General features: G+C 37.3%; 1 protein-coding gene across 1 annotated transcript in view; it reads left to right on the top strand.

Annotated features, from left to right (window-relative positions):
* LOC150078549 (RNA/RNP complex-1-interacting phosphatase homolog) overlaps positions 1 to 13588 on the top strand; it is a 205501-nt gene extending 191913 nt beyond the window's left edge. The window contains exons 9-10 of the mRNA XM_090384698.1: positions 2866 to 2938; positions 13131 to 13588. Of these exons, the coding sequence (XP_090240824.1) occupies positions 2866 to 2938; positions 13131 to 13476 (419 nt within the window). The 3' untranslated portion in view covers positions 13477 to 13588. The remainder of the gene's footprint in view (positions 1 to 2865; positions 2939 to 13130) is intronic.
* The last annotated feature ends 3630 nt before the right edge of the window (positions 13589 to 17218 follow it).

A 17218-nucleotide genomic window follows, 5' to 3' on the forward strand; every position in this document is an offset into this window, starting at 1 on the left:
CTTCGGAGTATCAAGCCAAAACTTGAGTGATGGCTTTCAAGCTTCAACTCAATTCGACAGCAGGAAGTAATATTAGCACGCCTATGAATATGTCACACAAATATCACTCATAGTTATCTATTAAGAGGGGAGATCCCCCCCCCCTGAGTGTCATCACTGCAACACAGTGCTTTCAGTAAAACATATCCTTGTTGAATGTCTAAAATATACAAGAGAATGCCAGAATCTTTTCATTCCAGCCACAACAGAAGACCCTCTTACACTTATTTCACTTTTAGGCAATAAAGCAAATGTCTCAAGCATTTTTACCTTTCTAAAAATGATTAATGTATACCATTTCCTTTAACTAGATAAAAACTAACTTGCTGGTACTATTTTTTTCAATTATCTCTATCTGACAGGAAATAAAATTAATACTTACCATATGTATGGTGCACTATGGCCATAGTTGCCGATGCACCTAATAAATCCCTAAACCAACAACAACCCGATTGTAGGTGCCATATACAGAGAAAATGTATGGAACAGTAGTCACTTCTGTGAAAAAAATCAGACACAGAACAAGCTATTTCAGCTGAAATGTGAATCACAATTATGGAATTCTAAATAGATCAAATTGTGGTAATCAATGGGTACTGCTGTACGTGGACTAATGTTATTATTGGTGTTCCTCAGTGTTCGGTGTTGGGCCCATTGTTGTTTTGTATATTTATCAGTGATATTGATGAAGGTATATCAAGCTTGATGTCAAATTTGCAGATGATACAAAGGTTGGCAGGATTGTTAATAACAGTAATGACAGTATGCTGCTGCAACAGGATCTGGAAAAGTTGGGTACATGGGCTGAGAAGTGGCAATTGAAGTTTAATATTGACAAAGTACTGCATATGGGTAGCAGTAATCCCAGAGAAACGTACCAAATATGTGGTGTTACACTCAGGGTAGTGGAGAATAAAAGAGACCTGGGGGTAATTGTGCTGTCAGATATGAAGTTTTCTGAGTAGTGCAGACAGGCTGCCAGAGTAGGTCATGGATGGGGGCTTGTCAATGATATACGGGAATTTTGCGAGTAGGGATAAGGAGGTGATTATCCCCTTGTATAAGGCAATGGTCAGGCCATACCTTGAGTACTGTGTACAGGTCTGGAAGCCTCATTTTAAGAAGGATGTAGAGTTGCAAGAATGAGTACATAGAAGGGCAACAAGACTCATGAAGGGAACAAAGAGGTGCTCTTATGAAGAAAGGCTTAAGTTTTGCAAATTGCAGCATCTGGAGACTAGGCACCTGCAAGGCGATCTGATTGAGGTGTATAAGGCCTTGAATGGATTGAGCAGGTTCAATGCTGATGGGATTCTTCTTCTTGCTCAGATTACAAACCTGAGGGGGCATAGATTCAAACTGAGGAAAGCTAGTTGTAGAATAGATGTGCAGAGGTTTGCCTTTAGCCAGCAGGTAGTTGATTGCTGGAACAAACTTCCATCTGTTGTTATGGAAGTTGATAGCTTAAATAAATTCAAGGCAGAACTAAACAAATATTTGGCATTTTGGAATGAATGGATCAGTGGAATGGGAAGGGTTTCTTCTTTTTTTTTTTTTTGCTGATGCTGTAAAAGCTTGCTTTCTTGCATCATGTGCCTTCTTGCATCATGTGCCTAACTGAACACAGTTAGCTAATGCTAATTGTGTTCAGTGGTTGGATGAATGAAATTGTCCCATAAAATAATTTCTTATGTAAATTTAACATAAATTTAATTTATAGAGATTTTTATAAGATGATAAACTATGATTAGGTAGGAAGAAGTTCAATAAAATATTATTGACTAAAACGTTTGGCTTTTGTTTTATAGTACTGCTTAATTATTCATCAAATATATTAATATAATTATTTTTACAATATATTAAACCATACTTTCTCTTTTACATGCATATCTTTTTTGTTTAGAATTGCCTAAATATGGCAGAGTTCTCACTGTCCAAGGTTTTTTTAATTGTCTCAGATTTTAAGCTCTAAAACCCATTTTTGTCCTGATTGTGGCTGATAGCATCTGACCACCTTTGTATGAGGTCAATAACATGCCATCTATACTTCAAGTACTGTCTTTCCTGTGATGTATGATAGGAAGATATGTTACTGTTAGTAGAGGAAAATTTCACTTCATTGGCAGCACTGAGATATGAGTGCAGTCAATATATCAACATGTATCCTCATGCATAAGGTATCTCAGTCCTCATTTAAGGTTATATTTCCCTAGGTTTACCAGCATCAGGCCTTCTGGTCCTGTTTCTGACTCTTAAGAACTTTCTCCAGTTTGTTGGCAATTCTACGATTAAGATGGAGCTATATAACTACATCTGCCCAACACTTAAAGCCTTTCATGGCAATCCATTGCCCACACTTAAGTGTGAGTGCTATCACATGTGTTGTAGTAAACCATGGGTCAAGGCAGCATGAATAAATGCAGTTGACTATATTCATTGCAAATTCTTCTGACTTAGTGGTTGTTCTGGAATACACAGATCATTTTTATAAACCATATATTGAAGTAATATTAACTTGTTAAAACTCTTATCCATGTAGTCTGTTATAGATATATTTATTTCCTGCTGTATATGGTTGTGTACAATTAAAGATTGTTTATTTTTATTTATTTTTACCTCATGGACTAAGCATTAATTTGCATGTGAAATCACATGAAATTATAACTTTTCATCGCACATTTATAATTTTATATTAAATGTAAAAAAATAGGTGTGTTGCTTAAATTTCGAAACTGGTGTGATTTAATATGGATTATAATTTAAAATTATTTAATTTCACTTAACAGAATTTGAGAAAATTTGAAAAATTTATTTGAATTCATACAGAATTTGAAAAGGCTCGTGGACACAGAATAGAAAGGATGGAGTATATTGATGCACTTTTTGATCAGCAGAATAGGTAAGTGAGCTCTTTAATTGTTATGGGAAGCATTTTTTAAATTTGAAAGTTGGCAGGTTACACGTTTTTATAGTAAGTTTTTTGATACAGAAAAAGTTGGAAATGATGACCCAGTACATGAATACTGATATCACTTGGTATCAAGGGCATTAGGTACACTGAGGCAGCAACACTAGCACATAAAATTATGTTAATCACCAATTTCTATTATTATTAATAGGTGTAATTGTAGTAGTAGTGGCATATGAGGCAAGAAAACAAGCTTATAAAGCAGCAGTTCTCAAACTGTGCATTGTGACACCCTGGCGAGATGCCATAATTTACCAGGGGCATTACGAATGTTGTAATAGTTCATGTAAGATTTCCATGGCAAATATTAAAAATGTATTAAGAATGATTTTTTTTTTACTATTAGATATCTACTACTATTTGATCTGTATTATGAATGTAAATAATTATAGAAATAAAATTTTTGGCAAAGCTTATTATCTTAGTACTCACCTCTGAAATCAGTATTGGTTAAAATTAAAATTACATGAAAGGAAGGTAAAAAGGAAATAAAGGTGAAAGTTCCATTACATTAATTGATTTAATTAAATTTAAAAATATATCCCTAGGAAAAGGGAGTGCAACACATTTTTCCTGGTCGTCATTTGTAAAAATTATATAAAAGAAATTTGCGTGTTGAAAAGCTAATAGCTCAACATAAGCTTTCGATGTCATTGTCATCAGTTGGTGAATGACATAAGTTGTCAGTGATAATTTATAATATCACAGTACCCAGGATGCATTGCGTTAAACACGTGGAAATTTGATTCGTTTGAGCTGCCATATTGGTGATAGGCTCGTAGGTAATCTGGTGTTTAAAATTTTGCTGAAACCATTTTATAGCAAGGACTTCATACTGGAATATTTTATAATTTGATTTAAGTTTAATCAGTGTAATTGCATTATCTATTAATTTATCGTGATTAAAGGAGTGTACATGTTGATTAATTTCGGTTCCTAGTTGGTCTGATTTGAAACTCTTGTAATGATAGTATGCTCTTTTGTTGGCTGTTTTGAATGTTCCAAATTTTGTGGTGGTACTACCTATGTAACATGCATTACATGGCATTTTATAAGGTATATTATATTGTTTATGTCATGGGTGTTGAATTTATGTTTCTTTGTATTTGCCAATAAAAGTACTTAGTTTATTATATGATGAAAAAAATTAATGTGATGTTGTACCTCTGAAGGTATTACGGAGCTGGGGTGCGAGTTGGTACAGTAGCATAATTATTGTACTTTGTGTGTGATCAGTACTAATGTTATCGATGCAAGGATTATTAATTTTTTTTTCTTTTACGGCAAATATGGTTTCTTGAATTAGCTGTTTGGGGTGTTTTCTAGCTATAAAGGTTTTCATTATGTATAGTAGTTCTGTTGTCAAGTCTTGCTGTGAATGGTTGTATTTTATCACATTGTAGATTTGGTTATATCATATGGATTTTTTTGTACTATAGCGGTGGTGGGAGTGAAAACGTAGAAATTTTCCTGTATGTTCGCATTTTTGAGTTTGTTATCAGATTTATATATAGTCAGATTTAAAAAAAATAAATGATATTGTCTTCTAGTTCTAAAGTATATTTCAATCTGTTTTGAATGGAATTGAATTTTTGTAGCAGTTCATCAATGGTGGTCTTATTGCCAATGATTAATACATCTGCATATTGCATAAATAATTTAATCTTGGTGGGGGGGAGGTTTTAATATTTGGTTTTCAATGGTAGCAAGATAAATTTCAGAAAGTTGGCAGAAATGCCTAAACCTATTGGGAGGACGTATACCTGTTTGTATATTTCATTCTTAAACCGAAAGTGTTATGCCCTAACTGAAAGGCTTGTTAATTCTAAAATACTGTTAATGTTAAGGGACATTCGATCTTTAAGTGTAGGGTCCATTGTTAATAACTCTCGTAATTTTTATAATGTGTAATCGACGTTTATGTTGGTGTAAAGAGATACAATGTCTTAGGATGCTAATATGTTTCCATCTGATATATTAATGGGATTATTTTTTTCGTATGCTTGGTTAGTGTTGTGTATTCTGAATTCTGATAATCTTATTAATGGTGATATTATTTTTACGAGAAATATTGAAGTTGGCAAAAGCAGATTTTTTGTATGAAATTATGGGTCGCAGTGGGTGATTTATTTTGCGTAGTTTAACTGTCCCAAATATATGTGGCAGAATGTTATTCTGAATACCTATATTTTGTAAGGTATGTAAATCAATTTCTTTTTGAGCCCTAATATGATCCTGTTTATCTCGTGTATTAATATTTGGTAAGGAATGACCTCCACTGCCTTTTTTTACAATCTCCGGATCTAGGAGGTCCGTACCTGGGGATTTATTGTTCCATATTGTTTGGAGGTTACATTTTCCAGCTCAGTCCTGGTGAAGGGCTCCTCTTCTTGTGGCGCAGTATAGGTGCTGTTTTGGTGGCAGAGCAGCAGTTGTTATGGGGTGGTTGGGTTCTGGTGTTCCAGAAACATGATGTCAAAGATGTTATTAATGGAATCCTTCCATGTCTTGGTAAATTCTCCTTGTGGCTTCCTGGTTGCTGGCATGGCTTCACCTCTTGGGAGCTTCTTCGTGGTTATTCGAAAAACCAATCCCCTGGATCATCATTTCCTCTCATGGAGACCAAGTGTTTCCATGTGTGCTGTTTTCGCTCCTGGATCTTAGCTGTGTATCGGTTTCTGGTTGCACAATATTGTTCCCCCTCAACCACCCCTTTATCCATAGCAGTAATTTGCCTCCAATGCCACACTGCTCCAATTTGTGCAGCAGTCTTCCATGTGCAACAGTATCAAAAGCCTTTCTAAGATCCAAGTATATAATATCAACGTTATTCCCTGCATCCGGTTCTTTTGTGACTGCATCATAGTATCCAATCAAATTGGTCAGGCAAGACTTCCCCTTAATAAAACCATGCTGTGTCCGAGCTATAACCGAAGTCATGTCTAGGTGATCCTGCAGTGCTTCTTTAACCAGTGCCTCCAATAATTTTCCTGGAACAGAAGTTAAACTCACAGGTCTATAATTACTTGTGTCAGTCTTTGATCCTCCTTTATGAATTGGGGCCACATTTGCACATCTCCAGCCTGCGGGTACCTCCCCTGAGTCCAAGGAAGCTCTCGTAATTATGGCTAAGGGTTTGCTTACTTCCTTTGCTGCCTCCTTTAAAATAACTGGATAGATCCCATCCACCCCAGGTGCCTTTCTTGTGTTTACTTCAACAATTTCTCCTCCACTTTACTCTCAGTTATTACAAGATTCTCTAGCTTACTGCCAGAGTTGAATACACCTCTGGCATTCCCTTCGCTGAATAACTCCTCATGTGTGAATGTCGATGCAAAATATTCATTTAGTTTGTTAACTTCCTGAGCAGGATCATCAACAGTTGACCCATCGATATCAAGTAGACCAATCTGATTCATCCCCTTCCTTCTAGAGTTTACATAAGTAAAGAACTCTTTGCTGTTTTTCTTTGCATCCCTTGCCAAAGATTTCTCGTAATCTGCCTTCGCCTGCCTAACCTCCTTTCTAACTAACTTGGTTACAGATCAACTTGTATCTATCATAGGCTTCTGTGTCACGTGTTAATTTGTATGTATCCCATGCATTTTTCTTCTCTGCCATATGTTTCATTAGTTCATCTGACATCCATTTAGGCCTAAACCTTGAACAATATTTCTTAGTTGGTATGTAAAGTCTAGTAGCTTCCAAGATAAGTTCTTTGAATGCTTCCCATTTTGAATTTGCTGTTGGTAACATCATCAGTTGGTCCCACTGTATAGAATTTAAAAACTGTCTCAGTCCATTGTAGTCGGCTTTACGAAAGCAATAACCCTTCCCTTTACCTCTAATGGTAGTTACCTCTTTGAGTAAATCCCACTTCAGCACACTGTGATCACTGCCACCTAGTGGTTCATTTATCTGCAGATTCTTAATGCATGAAGAATCACTACTGATAATCAAATCAAGAGTATTACTCCCTCTAGTTGCCTCCCAAACATGCTGATGTAGAACACAATCATCCAATAAATCCACAAAAGCCTTGCTAGTGTGTGAATGACAGCCCCCAAATTCCAGTCAATATCTGGGAAATTAAAATCCCCCACTATTGATTCTCCGATTTACTGGCCCACTCTATTTCCCTATACAGTTTCTTCTTATACTTATCAGAGTCATTAGGCCTATAGCACACTCCTACTCTCAATTTTGATCTCCCAATGCTTATGTCACACCAAACTTACTCGACACTGCACTGTCCAGCGATGTCGACTGGCTTCACTTCCTTGGATTTTATGTGTTTCTTAACTAATAGCATAACCCCTCCTCCCTTCTTATCCTGTCTATTCTTTCTGTAGACGTTTTACTCCCCAAATTCCAGTTCTGCATTCCTTATATCTGTGTGACACCACGTCTCTGATATCCCAACAATATCTGCCTTTGATGTTTTGAGCAATACCTCAAATTCATCAAATTTATTTACTCAACTCCTAGCTTTGGTGTACAGTCAGTCCTCGTATAACACGTGTTTATACTACACGAATTCGATCATACAAGATTTAGAAATAGGGGAACGATATGTTATATAACACGAACCGAATTCACTTATGCAAGATTCGCCTTTGTGTTTACAAGAAATGGCAGTCGAACGTGGAATCACCCCAACCGAACACAACATGATAGGAATGAAGAGAAGATTCTGAAAATGTATTTATGTTTCTTATATCAGTGAAGTGGAAACACATTTCACCATAATAACGTAAAAACCCACACAATTCCAGCTATCGGTATTATCACAAATGCAATTAGATCAAGTTTACTACCAGTTTATAACAGATTCCACTAGTAGAAATGCAACTGGAAATTGTTTTTATTGTTTTATGGTAGTTACCCCTAGAAATGCGCTTAAGTAAAATGTGAGGTGTTTATAGTGTATCTCTGCCTTTACGGTGTTGTTTATTCAGTTGCTACACGTGCACAGCTTTGTTTATGTGTATCAAGCGTGTCTCCTCGTTTTGTAATTGTGCTTTATTCCCTAAAAATGAGTGAAATACTTAAAAGGTGTGAAAAGGAAGCGTCCTGATGAAGACACTGCAGATTCAGAGAGAAAAAGAAAAGCATTATCGATAAACAGAGGCGGACTGGGTCAAAAATTCTTACCCGGGAAAATTTATAGTAGCCTCATACTATGGCTTATGGCCAAAATCACACCGGTAACGTGTACAACCTCCGGCCAACCGGGGATTCCCCAGTAAGGCTTATGGCCAGTCCGCCTCTTTTGGTAGAGAAAACATATGAAATTGTGAAACGCTTTGAGTGAAATGAAAGGCCATGTGATATTGCATGTGCTACAGATCTAAATGAGGCAACGCCGAGAATTACAAAGAATGCTGTGAAAATAAAAACAACTTTCATAGCAGGAACAACTCAAAGTGTAATTAAAATCCATTAGATTAAGACACAAGAATTGGAAGAGATGGAATGGCTGTCATCTGTTTGGGTAGAAAATCAAACAAAAAAACAAGTTTGCTTACGACAGAAGCAAAAGCATTAGCAATATTTTATTACGTAATAGTCGTAATAAAATACTTACCTATTTTATTAAGATTATTTATTGTGTTTGGTAATGTTTTGGTTACAAATGTGTTTTCAATCTTGGGTGGTCGGCACATAACCCTATTTTTCCAATAGGGCCTGTTGTTCATATTGCATGATTTTGCATTGCACGAGGGTTTCTAGGAACACAACTTTCGTGCTATGCAAGGACTGACTGTACACGCAAGTATACATGCACCTGTTTCTATTCTTAGCTAACCTAACACAACCCATGTGTTTACTTGTACTGCAATGACTCCCAGCAGTCTCTGAAATATCCTGCATCTTGTTTTTCAGGCTTCTGCTCATTCCAATAGAAGCAGTGCAAGAATCTCTTTCACCTCTGCCAGTGGCTACTGTTAATCTATTAGTCTTTGTCTCCCCCCAAGCTAGCAGTTTTCCAACCCACCTAACACTGCCTGAATAGCATCAGCAAATATACTTGCACCCTTTCTCTTTAAGTGTATCCCATCCCTGTAGAAGCAGTCTCTCCTGTTAACAAGTACAGTCCAGGCTGAAAAAAATTCTACCCCTTGAGCCTTGCACAATCTTTCTAGGGCCGAATTGATTGACAAGGCTCTCATCATATACTCACTCCTATCGTGTTTGGGCAGAATTGCAGACACTTTCAAATTCAACCCTAATTCACGGCTTTTTTTCAACTGTGACCTGTACTTGTTAAGTAATTCTGCCGGTCTCCTACTGTTGATATCATTAGTGCCAACGTGTACAACTATATCACCTTTTGTGCCCTTACTATTGATGTTGTTGTTGTTGGACAATGCAATGTTGAATCTGTTTGGTGTGACAAGCACTGGGAAAGATAAAATGAGAGTAGGTGTGTTTTATCAGAATGTCTTATAATGGAGGATTTTAACTTTCCAGATATCGACTGAAAATTGTGTGTTAGTCACTCGCACACTAGCAAGACTTTTGCAGATTTATTGGATGACTGTTTTCTACAGCAACATGTTCAAGAAGCAACCAGAAGGAGTAATACTCTTGATCTGATTATTCATGCATTAAGAATTTGCAGATAAAGGAACCATTCTGGGCAGTGATCACAATGTATCGATGTGGACATTACTTAAAGATGTGACTACCATCAAGGAAAGAGTTCTTTACTTATGTAAACTCTAGAAGGAAAGGGATGAATCAGATTGGTCCACTTAATAGATAGATTGACTATTGAAAACAAAGGGCTTTTACATTCATAAAGGTGAATACAGGGGTCTCAGACAGTTTTTAAATTCTGTACAGTGGGATCAATTGATAATATTATCAACGTTGAATTCTAAATGGGAAGCCTTCAGGGACTTAATTTTGGAGGCTACTAGGCTTTTCATTCCAACTAAGAAATACTGTTCAAGATTTAGGCCTAAATTGATGTCATATGAATTAATGAGGCTCGTGGCAGTGAAGAAAAATGTATGGGATGCATATAAAGTATCAGGTGACACAGAAGCCTGTGGCAGATATAAACTAGTCTATAATCAAGTCACAAAGGAGGTTAGGCAGGCGAAGGCAGATTACTAGAAATCCTTGGCAAAGGATATAAAAAAAAAAAAAACCGCAAAGAGTTCTTTACTTATGTAAATTGTAGAAGGAAAGGGATGAATCAGATTAATAGATAGATTGACTATTGATGATCATGCTCAGGTAGCTGATAAACTGAATGAGTATTTTGCATCTACATTCACACACGAGGAGTTATTCAATGAGAGGAGTGCTAGAACTTTATCAAACTCTAACAGGAAGCTAAGTGATTTTGAGATCAAAAGTGGAGGAGAAATTGTTGAAGTTAACAATTAAAAAAGCATAAAAAAGGCACCTGGGGTAGACGGGGTCTATCCAGTTATATTAACGGAATCAGCAAAGGAAGTAAGCAAACCCTTAGCCATAATTATGAGAGCTTCTTTGGACTCAGGGCAGGTCTCCATGGACTGGAGGTGCGCAAATGTATCACCAGTTCACAAAGTGGGGTTCAAAAGGCCACACAAGTAACTGTAGACCTGTTAGTTTAACTCGTGTTCCAGGGAAAATAATGGAATCACTGGTTAAAGAAACATTGCAGGATCATCTAAACAAGACTGCAGAAATAGTTAAGACACACCATGGGTTTGTTAAAGGGAGGTCTTGTCTGACCAATTTGATTGGATACTATGATGTGGTCACAAAGGAACTGAATGCCAAAAATAATTTTGATATCATGTACTTGGATTTCAGGAAAGTTTTCATGTTGCACATGAAAGACTGCTGTACAAATTGGAGAGGTATGGCATTAATGGTAAGTTGGTACAATGGATAAAGGGATGGTTGAATGACAGAGAGTGGTAGTCAATGGACACTGCTCTTCGTGGACAAATGTTATTAGTGGAGTTCCCCAGGGTTCTGTTGTAGACCCATCGTTGTTTTGTATATTTATCAGTGATATTGATGAAGGTATATTGGGTTTAATGTCCAAGTTTGCAGATGATACAAAGGTTGGCAATAACTGAAGAGAAACGTACCAACTGTGTGGTACTACACTCAGGGAAGTGGAAAGTGAGTACCTCGTACAGATCTGGAATCCTCATTTTAGGACGGATGTAGAGTTTCTAGAACGAGTATAGAGATGGGCAAGAAGACTGGTGAAGTGGCATTGGTGGCAAATTGTTGCTATGGATAAAGGGATGGTTGCGTGGAAGATGACAGAGTGGTAATTAATGGACACTGCTCATCGTGGACTAAAGTTATTAGTGGAGTCCCTCAGGGTTCAGTGTTGGGTCCATTGTTGTTTTCTGTATTTATAAATATTATTGATGATGGTATATCAAGCTTAATGTCCAAGTTTACAGACGATACAAAAGTTGGCAGGGTTGTTAATAACACTACTGACGCTATGCTGCTGCAACAGGATCTGGAAAGGTTGAGCAGATGGGCTGAGAGGTGGCAAATGAAGTTTAACATTGAGAAATGTAAAGTACTACATATGGGAAACAGCAACCCCAGAGCAACATATCAACTCTGTGGTACTACACTGACAGTGGTAGAGAATGAAAAGGACCTGGGGGTAATTGTGCAGGCAGATATGAATTTCTCTGAGCAGTGCAGACGGTCTGCAAGAGTAGCTCATGGTGTCTTATCAATGATATACAGGAATTTTTCTAGCAGGGATAGGGAGGTGATTATTCCCTTGTATAAGGCAATGGTCAGGCCACACCTTGAGTACTGTATACAGGTGTGGAGGCCTCATTTCAAGAAGGATGTAGAGCTGCTTGAACGAGTACAGAGAAGGGCAACAAGGTTAGTGAACGGAACGAAGGGTTGCTCTTACGAAGAAAGGCTTAAGTTTTGAAAATTACAGTGTCTGGAGACTAGGCACCGGTGAGGTGTACAAAGCCTTGAATGGTTTGAGCATGCTCAATGCTGATGGGATACTGCCTCTTGCTCAGAATAATCACCTGAGAGAGCATAAATTCAAATTGAGGAAGGATGGATGTAGGATAGATGTGCGGAAATTTGCCTTTAGTCAGCGGGCAGTTGGTTGGTGGAACAGACTTCCATCCCTTATTGTGGAAGTTGATAGCCTAAATAAATTTAACGCTCAGCTGGACAGGTATTTCGAACGAACGGAGGAGTGAAGTGGAAGGGTTTTTTTTTTTTTTTGGCTGATGCTGCATAAGCTTGCTTTCTTGCATCATATGCCTCTACTAATGCTAATGCTAAGAGAACAAAGGGGTGCTCTTATGAAGAAAGGCTCAAGTTCCGCAAATTGCAGTGCCTTTGGAGTAGGCACCTGCGATGTGATCTGATTGAGTTGTATAAGGCCTGAATGGGTTGAGCAAGCTGAATGCTGATGGGATTCTTCCTCTTGCTCAGACCTGAGGGAGCACAGATTCAAATTAAGGAAAGACAGTTGTAGAATAGATGTGCAGAAATTTGCCTTTAGTCAGCAGATAGTTGATTGGTGGAACAGGCTTCCATCTTTTGCTGTGGAAGTTGATAGCCTAAATAAATTTAAGGCTGAGCTTGACAGGCATTTGGAACAAATGGAGGGGTGAAATAGGAGGATTTTTTTTTGGCTGATGCTGCATAAGCTTGCTGTCTTGCATCATATGCCTCTACTAATGCTAACTATATATATATATGAAGTGCACAAAGAAAAATTAAAATGCCTATGAGAGAGTGACATCTAATTTACCTTGCACTCCACCACAGGTTTTGTTACTAATAACACTTATATTTTGAAAAACATATTAGTATAAAATCTTAAATGCCCACTCATTCAGGTAGCAGATTGTTGAAAATTTTCCATTTGTAGTCACTGATTGAATTCTCAAAAATAGTACTAGAAAATTAATAATACTATTTGTATTACTATTATTTTAAAAATATCTCAATATCATATTTTGACATTATCACACTTCCCTTATATGTATATAAATATATATATGCATTAATGTTTACTTTTTATAATATATTGGAACAAATTTTCTCAAATGAAATTGTACATTTTTCCAATAAACATAAACTTATTTATTTTGTGTTTCAGCATTAGAAGGAAGGAATCTTTCAACAGTGACCAATGTGGGGATTTCCACGTCAGGAGTAAACTTCACAAAACAACTCCCACTTATGTTGGAAGCTTTAATGAACCTACTTTTTCAGATTCAGTGCCGATAACTGGGAGATGGACCCTTCCTCGGCATATACCTGTGCTTGCTCATCCTATGCAAGAAGATATGTGGGCTAGTGCTCCTTATGAAAGAAATGCAGCAAGTAGGCATACATCCAATGAACCAGAACACTATAGGCCAGACTGGATGAGACGAAAAGAATTAAGTTACAAACCATGGAAAACTAACAGGAATCACATACACAGAACAGGATACGAATAAAAGTGGGATGTTTCACAATGTTGGGGTCAAAAAACATAGAGAGTAATGATTCATTTTTTGTGGTGAACAATAGTGATATTTGGTTTATTCTCAGTCACTTCAAACGTGTCTCCTTCCCATTATCTTAAAGATTGTCAATTGATTTATCCCTAAAATTTCTGAATTTTAATTTTTTATCTTATATTTTGAGAGTTGAAATAAAATGATTACAGGAAGTTTAAGACTAAATTTTTAAAAGATAAGTTTGTGTGAGTTAATTACATTATCCATAATTATTGTTTACTTTTTTAATTCTTTCTGAAATGCAGAGAGAGAATCTGAAATTTTTATTTTTATTATTACAATGCAACCTTGATATAATATAGGTATTGAGGGGGTGTTCACACCCTTGTTATGAATGAAACTAAAATTTACTTTTTTTTCAATCAGTAGAATAAAAGTGGAATATTTTTGCAAGTATGGTAGAACTTTGAAAATAACCAGCATTTATTTATTTAATTTTTTTATGCTGATGCCATAAAATAATTACGGTAAGTGCCAGTTATTGTGATCACGTTTTCGAATTGAATTTTGATTCTATTAAAAGGCAATTCTAATGTGCGAAAATCGGAGGAATATTATCCACAAGTTATAAAAATGAAGATATAAAGCACAAATTTACACTTTTATTACCTTACCAATTAACAGAATTAAATGATATATGAAAATCGACAAACGATCAAAAACTGAATGCTATCCAACTCTCAACTATTCTTACTGAAAACAGAGGATCTGGCAGCAAAGAAATGAAGTTCAAAAATGGTGTAGAAAAAAATTATGTAATTATTTTCGTTCATGCATATAATGAAAAACTGATAATAATCTTGTGTTAGGTTATTTTGTTTTTGGAAAGAAAAAAAAAAAAAAACACCGTCTGGAACAGCAGTTACACGAAAAAGACTCTCCTCCTTAAGCAATACTCAGTAATCTAAATCCATGGTCAAAATTAATTCCATTTTAATAAAAAGATCATTTAAATTCAAAAGGTTAATAATACAGAGAGTGCATGTATTATTTGCAAATTAAGTGATTTATTGATTGTTACCTGCCCAGAGGGGGGAAAAGGCATTTCCTACTCCACGGCAGTATAGCAGTTTTGGCACGTCACTTTTTTGGAGAGGTCTGAAATTGAGTCGAGTCATTAATGGGACTCAAATATTTCCAAAAGCCTTTTAATTGAGGCTGCAGTTAGCTGATCTTGGGTGAAGATTGTAGGGTTCACCCATGATTCATGGGTACGAGGCTATCCGTGTGTTCGACAAGATTTTGCATCTCTGGCAAATGCTAAGTTTTTATTTATATTTAGCCTTTTATTGACTTGATTGTGATATTAAATTATTTTCTATAAGTATCTTTATAGTTCTAGTGAAGCTCCTTGGTTTATTTTGAATTTAGATAGCGATTTTGAAAGTTAATACTTTGTGTCCGTAGATTTTGCATTCGTAACTTGCCACCATTGTTATATGATATGGAATAGCATAACTTATATCCCGAACTTGATAGCATAAGGTTTAACATAAAACTATATAGCAAAATGTGTATCACTGTATTAGAAATCTGTTAGCTTAGTATAGTATTATCAATTAAACAGTTTAATTTATTAATATTATTAAATTTCATTGTTTATTAAATTGTATTTAAATGGAATTATGACCCAGACTAGAGCAGCAAAGCAACGTGCACAGATTAGTGGGAGTGCTGTGGCTTGGGGGAGAACTGAAAGGGGCAATTCTCCAATGCATCACAGTCTAAAAAAATTGTGCAAAATTATTATTATTAGCTATATGGTGAAAGGAAGCCTGAGGCTTATGCTGCACCAGCCAAAAAGAAATGTTACCCTGAGAGAGAGAGAGAGAGAGAGAGAGAGAGAGAGAGAGAGAGAGAGAGTCAAAGTAGAAAGGAATCACCAAGAAAGAGAAGAATGATGATGTCCAGCTCAGAATCCCTAATGGTTGTAGTGAAATGTTTGCCAGATCTTTCTATAACAGGATGATCTGGCCAAGGAGGATGCCTTCGTGTGTGAGGTGCAGAGACTGTGAAGAAATAGGCACCAACTCAGCATTTTGATGGGACTCTATGAGAGTTTGAGGTATAAGGTAGATGCCCTCGAAGAAATTAATGTGAGGGCCCATAAAGCTCTCAGCTGCCCAACTCAATGCCAGAGCTCACTCCTGTGTATCAGGCAATACAGCAGCAATCTTCAAGGTGGAATGCACTGGTCCCCAGCAGCTAGTTATTGTTGGGGGGGGGGGGAAGAATATATTATTGCAAAAAGGATAGGTAGAAAAGGACTAGGGTATGTCTGCCAGGGGCTAAAGTTGATGACATTGTAGGGCAGATATCATCTTTTAAGGGCACCAAAGGTGATATTGTTGTGCACTAATGACCTTAAGAGTAAGAGAGCTGCAGATTTACTTAACAAGTACAGGTCAATGTTGAAAAAAAAGGTTGCGAGTTAGGGTTAAATTTGAAAGTGTCTGCAATTTTGCCTAGACACTATAGGAGGGAGTGTATGATGACAGCCTTGTCATTCAATTCGGCTGTGGAGAGATTATGCAAAGCTTATGGGATAGAATTTTTTTTCAGCATAGTCTGTGCTTGCTGACAGGAGAGATTGCTTCTAAATGAGTGCTGTACACTTAAATAGAAAAGGTGGAAGAATTTTTGCTGATGCTGTCGAGGCAGCGTTAGGTGGATTGGATTTTGGATGCTCTTATCTGCACCCACTTCTTCAAAAAGAGTGGCCATCTTCTTTCCAGTGAGGCTTCCAGACCTGTATGCAGTACTCAAGATATTATCTAACTATTGGGAAAAATCACCTTGTCCTTGCTAACAAAATTCTTGTATATCACTAACAAAACCCCATGATCTGCTAGCTTGGTGGATTTACAGACTAAAATATTAACAGAAGCTGCAGGCCGAGGCAAAAGTAATTCTTGTACTGCTTCTATTTTAATGAGCAGCAGCCTAGAGAGCAAGTTTCTGGAGATTTCAAGAGCTGCTGGGAGTCATCATAGAACAAGTAAATACATGTACATGGCTGTGTTCTTCTTCTTCTTTGGTCCTTAGCTGGCAGCTGGGGGAGGTGGTTGGCCACGCAACCAGTATGCTGCTGTAGGTGCCGCAGGGTTTCGGACTTGCTCTGTGATGTTCTTCCATACCTTACGATCCATGGCTTCAGTCCTGGCCTGGTTAAGGTCGAGACGTCGGCTCTTCAAGTCATCTTCCACTTGCTTGGCCCACGTTTTCCTAGGCGCGGTCCGTTGGATGCTCCATTGGGTGGGTCGTTGTCTCCAAAGGAGTGTGGATGGTATTCTATTCGTGCCCATTCTACATACGTGGCCAAACCATCTGAGCCTTCGCTTCTGGATTTGGTCGGCAATGGTTGGTTGCTGTTGGCATCTGGCGCGGATGGTATCATTAGTGATGCAGTCGCGAAGAGAGATGCCCAAGATCTGCCGCAGGCATCGCATTTGGAATACCTCAAGTTTGTTCAAATCTAACTTGAGACAAATCCATGTTTCCGATCCGTAAAGAAGAATGGGCAGGATCAAAGTCCGGAAGAGTCGGATTTTAGTCTTTGTGGAAATGTTGGTCCTCTTCCACAGACACCATTTGAGCGAGGCGAACGCAGTGGCCGCCTGTCCAATTCTGCTGTGGATTTCCATGGTGGATGCAACTTTCTTCTCCTGGACCAGCGACC

Source organism: Mastigoproctus giganteus, chromosome 11 (assembly GCF_048544385.1).
Source record: "Mastigoproctus giganteus isolate SK-2022 chromosome 11, ASM4854438v1, whole genome shotgun sequence".
Lineage (NCBI taxonomy): Eukaryota > Metazoa > Arthropoda > Arachnida > Uropygi > Thelyphonidae > Mastigoproctus > Mastigoproctus giganteus.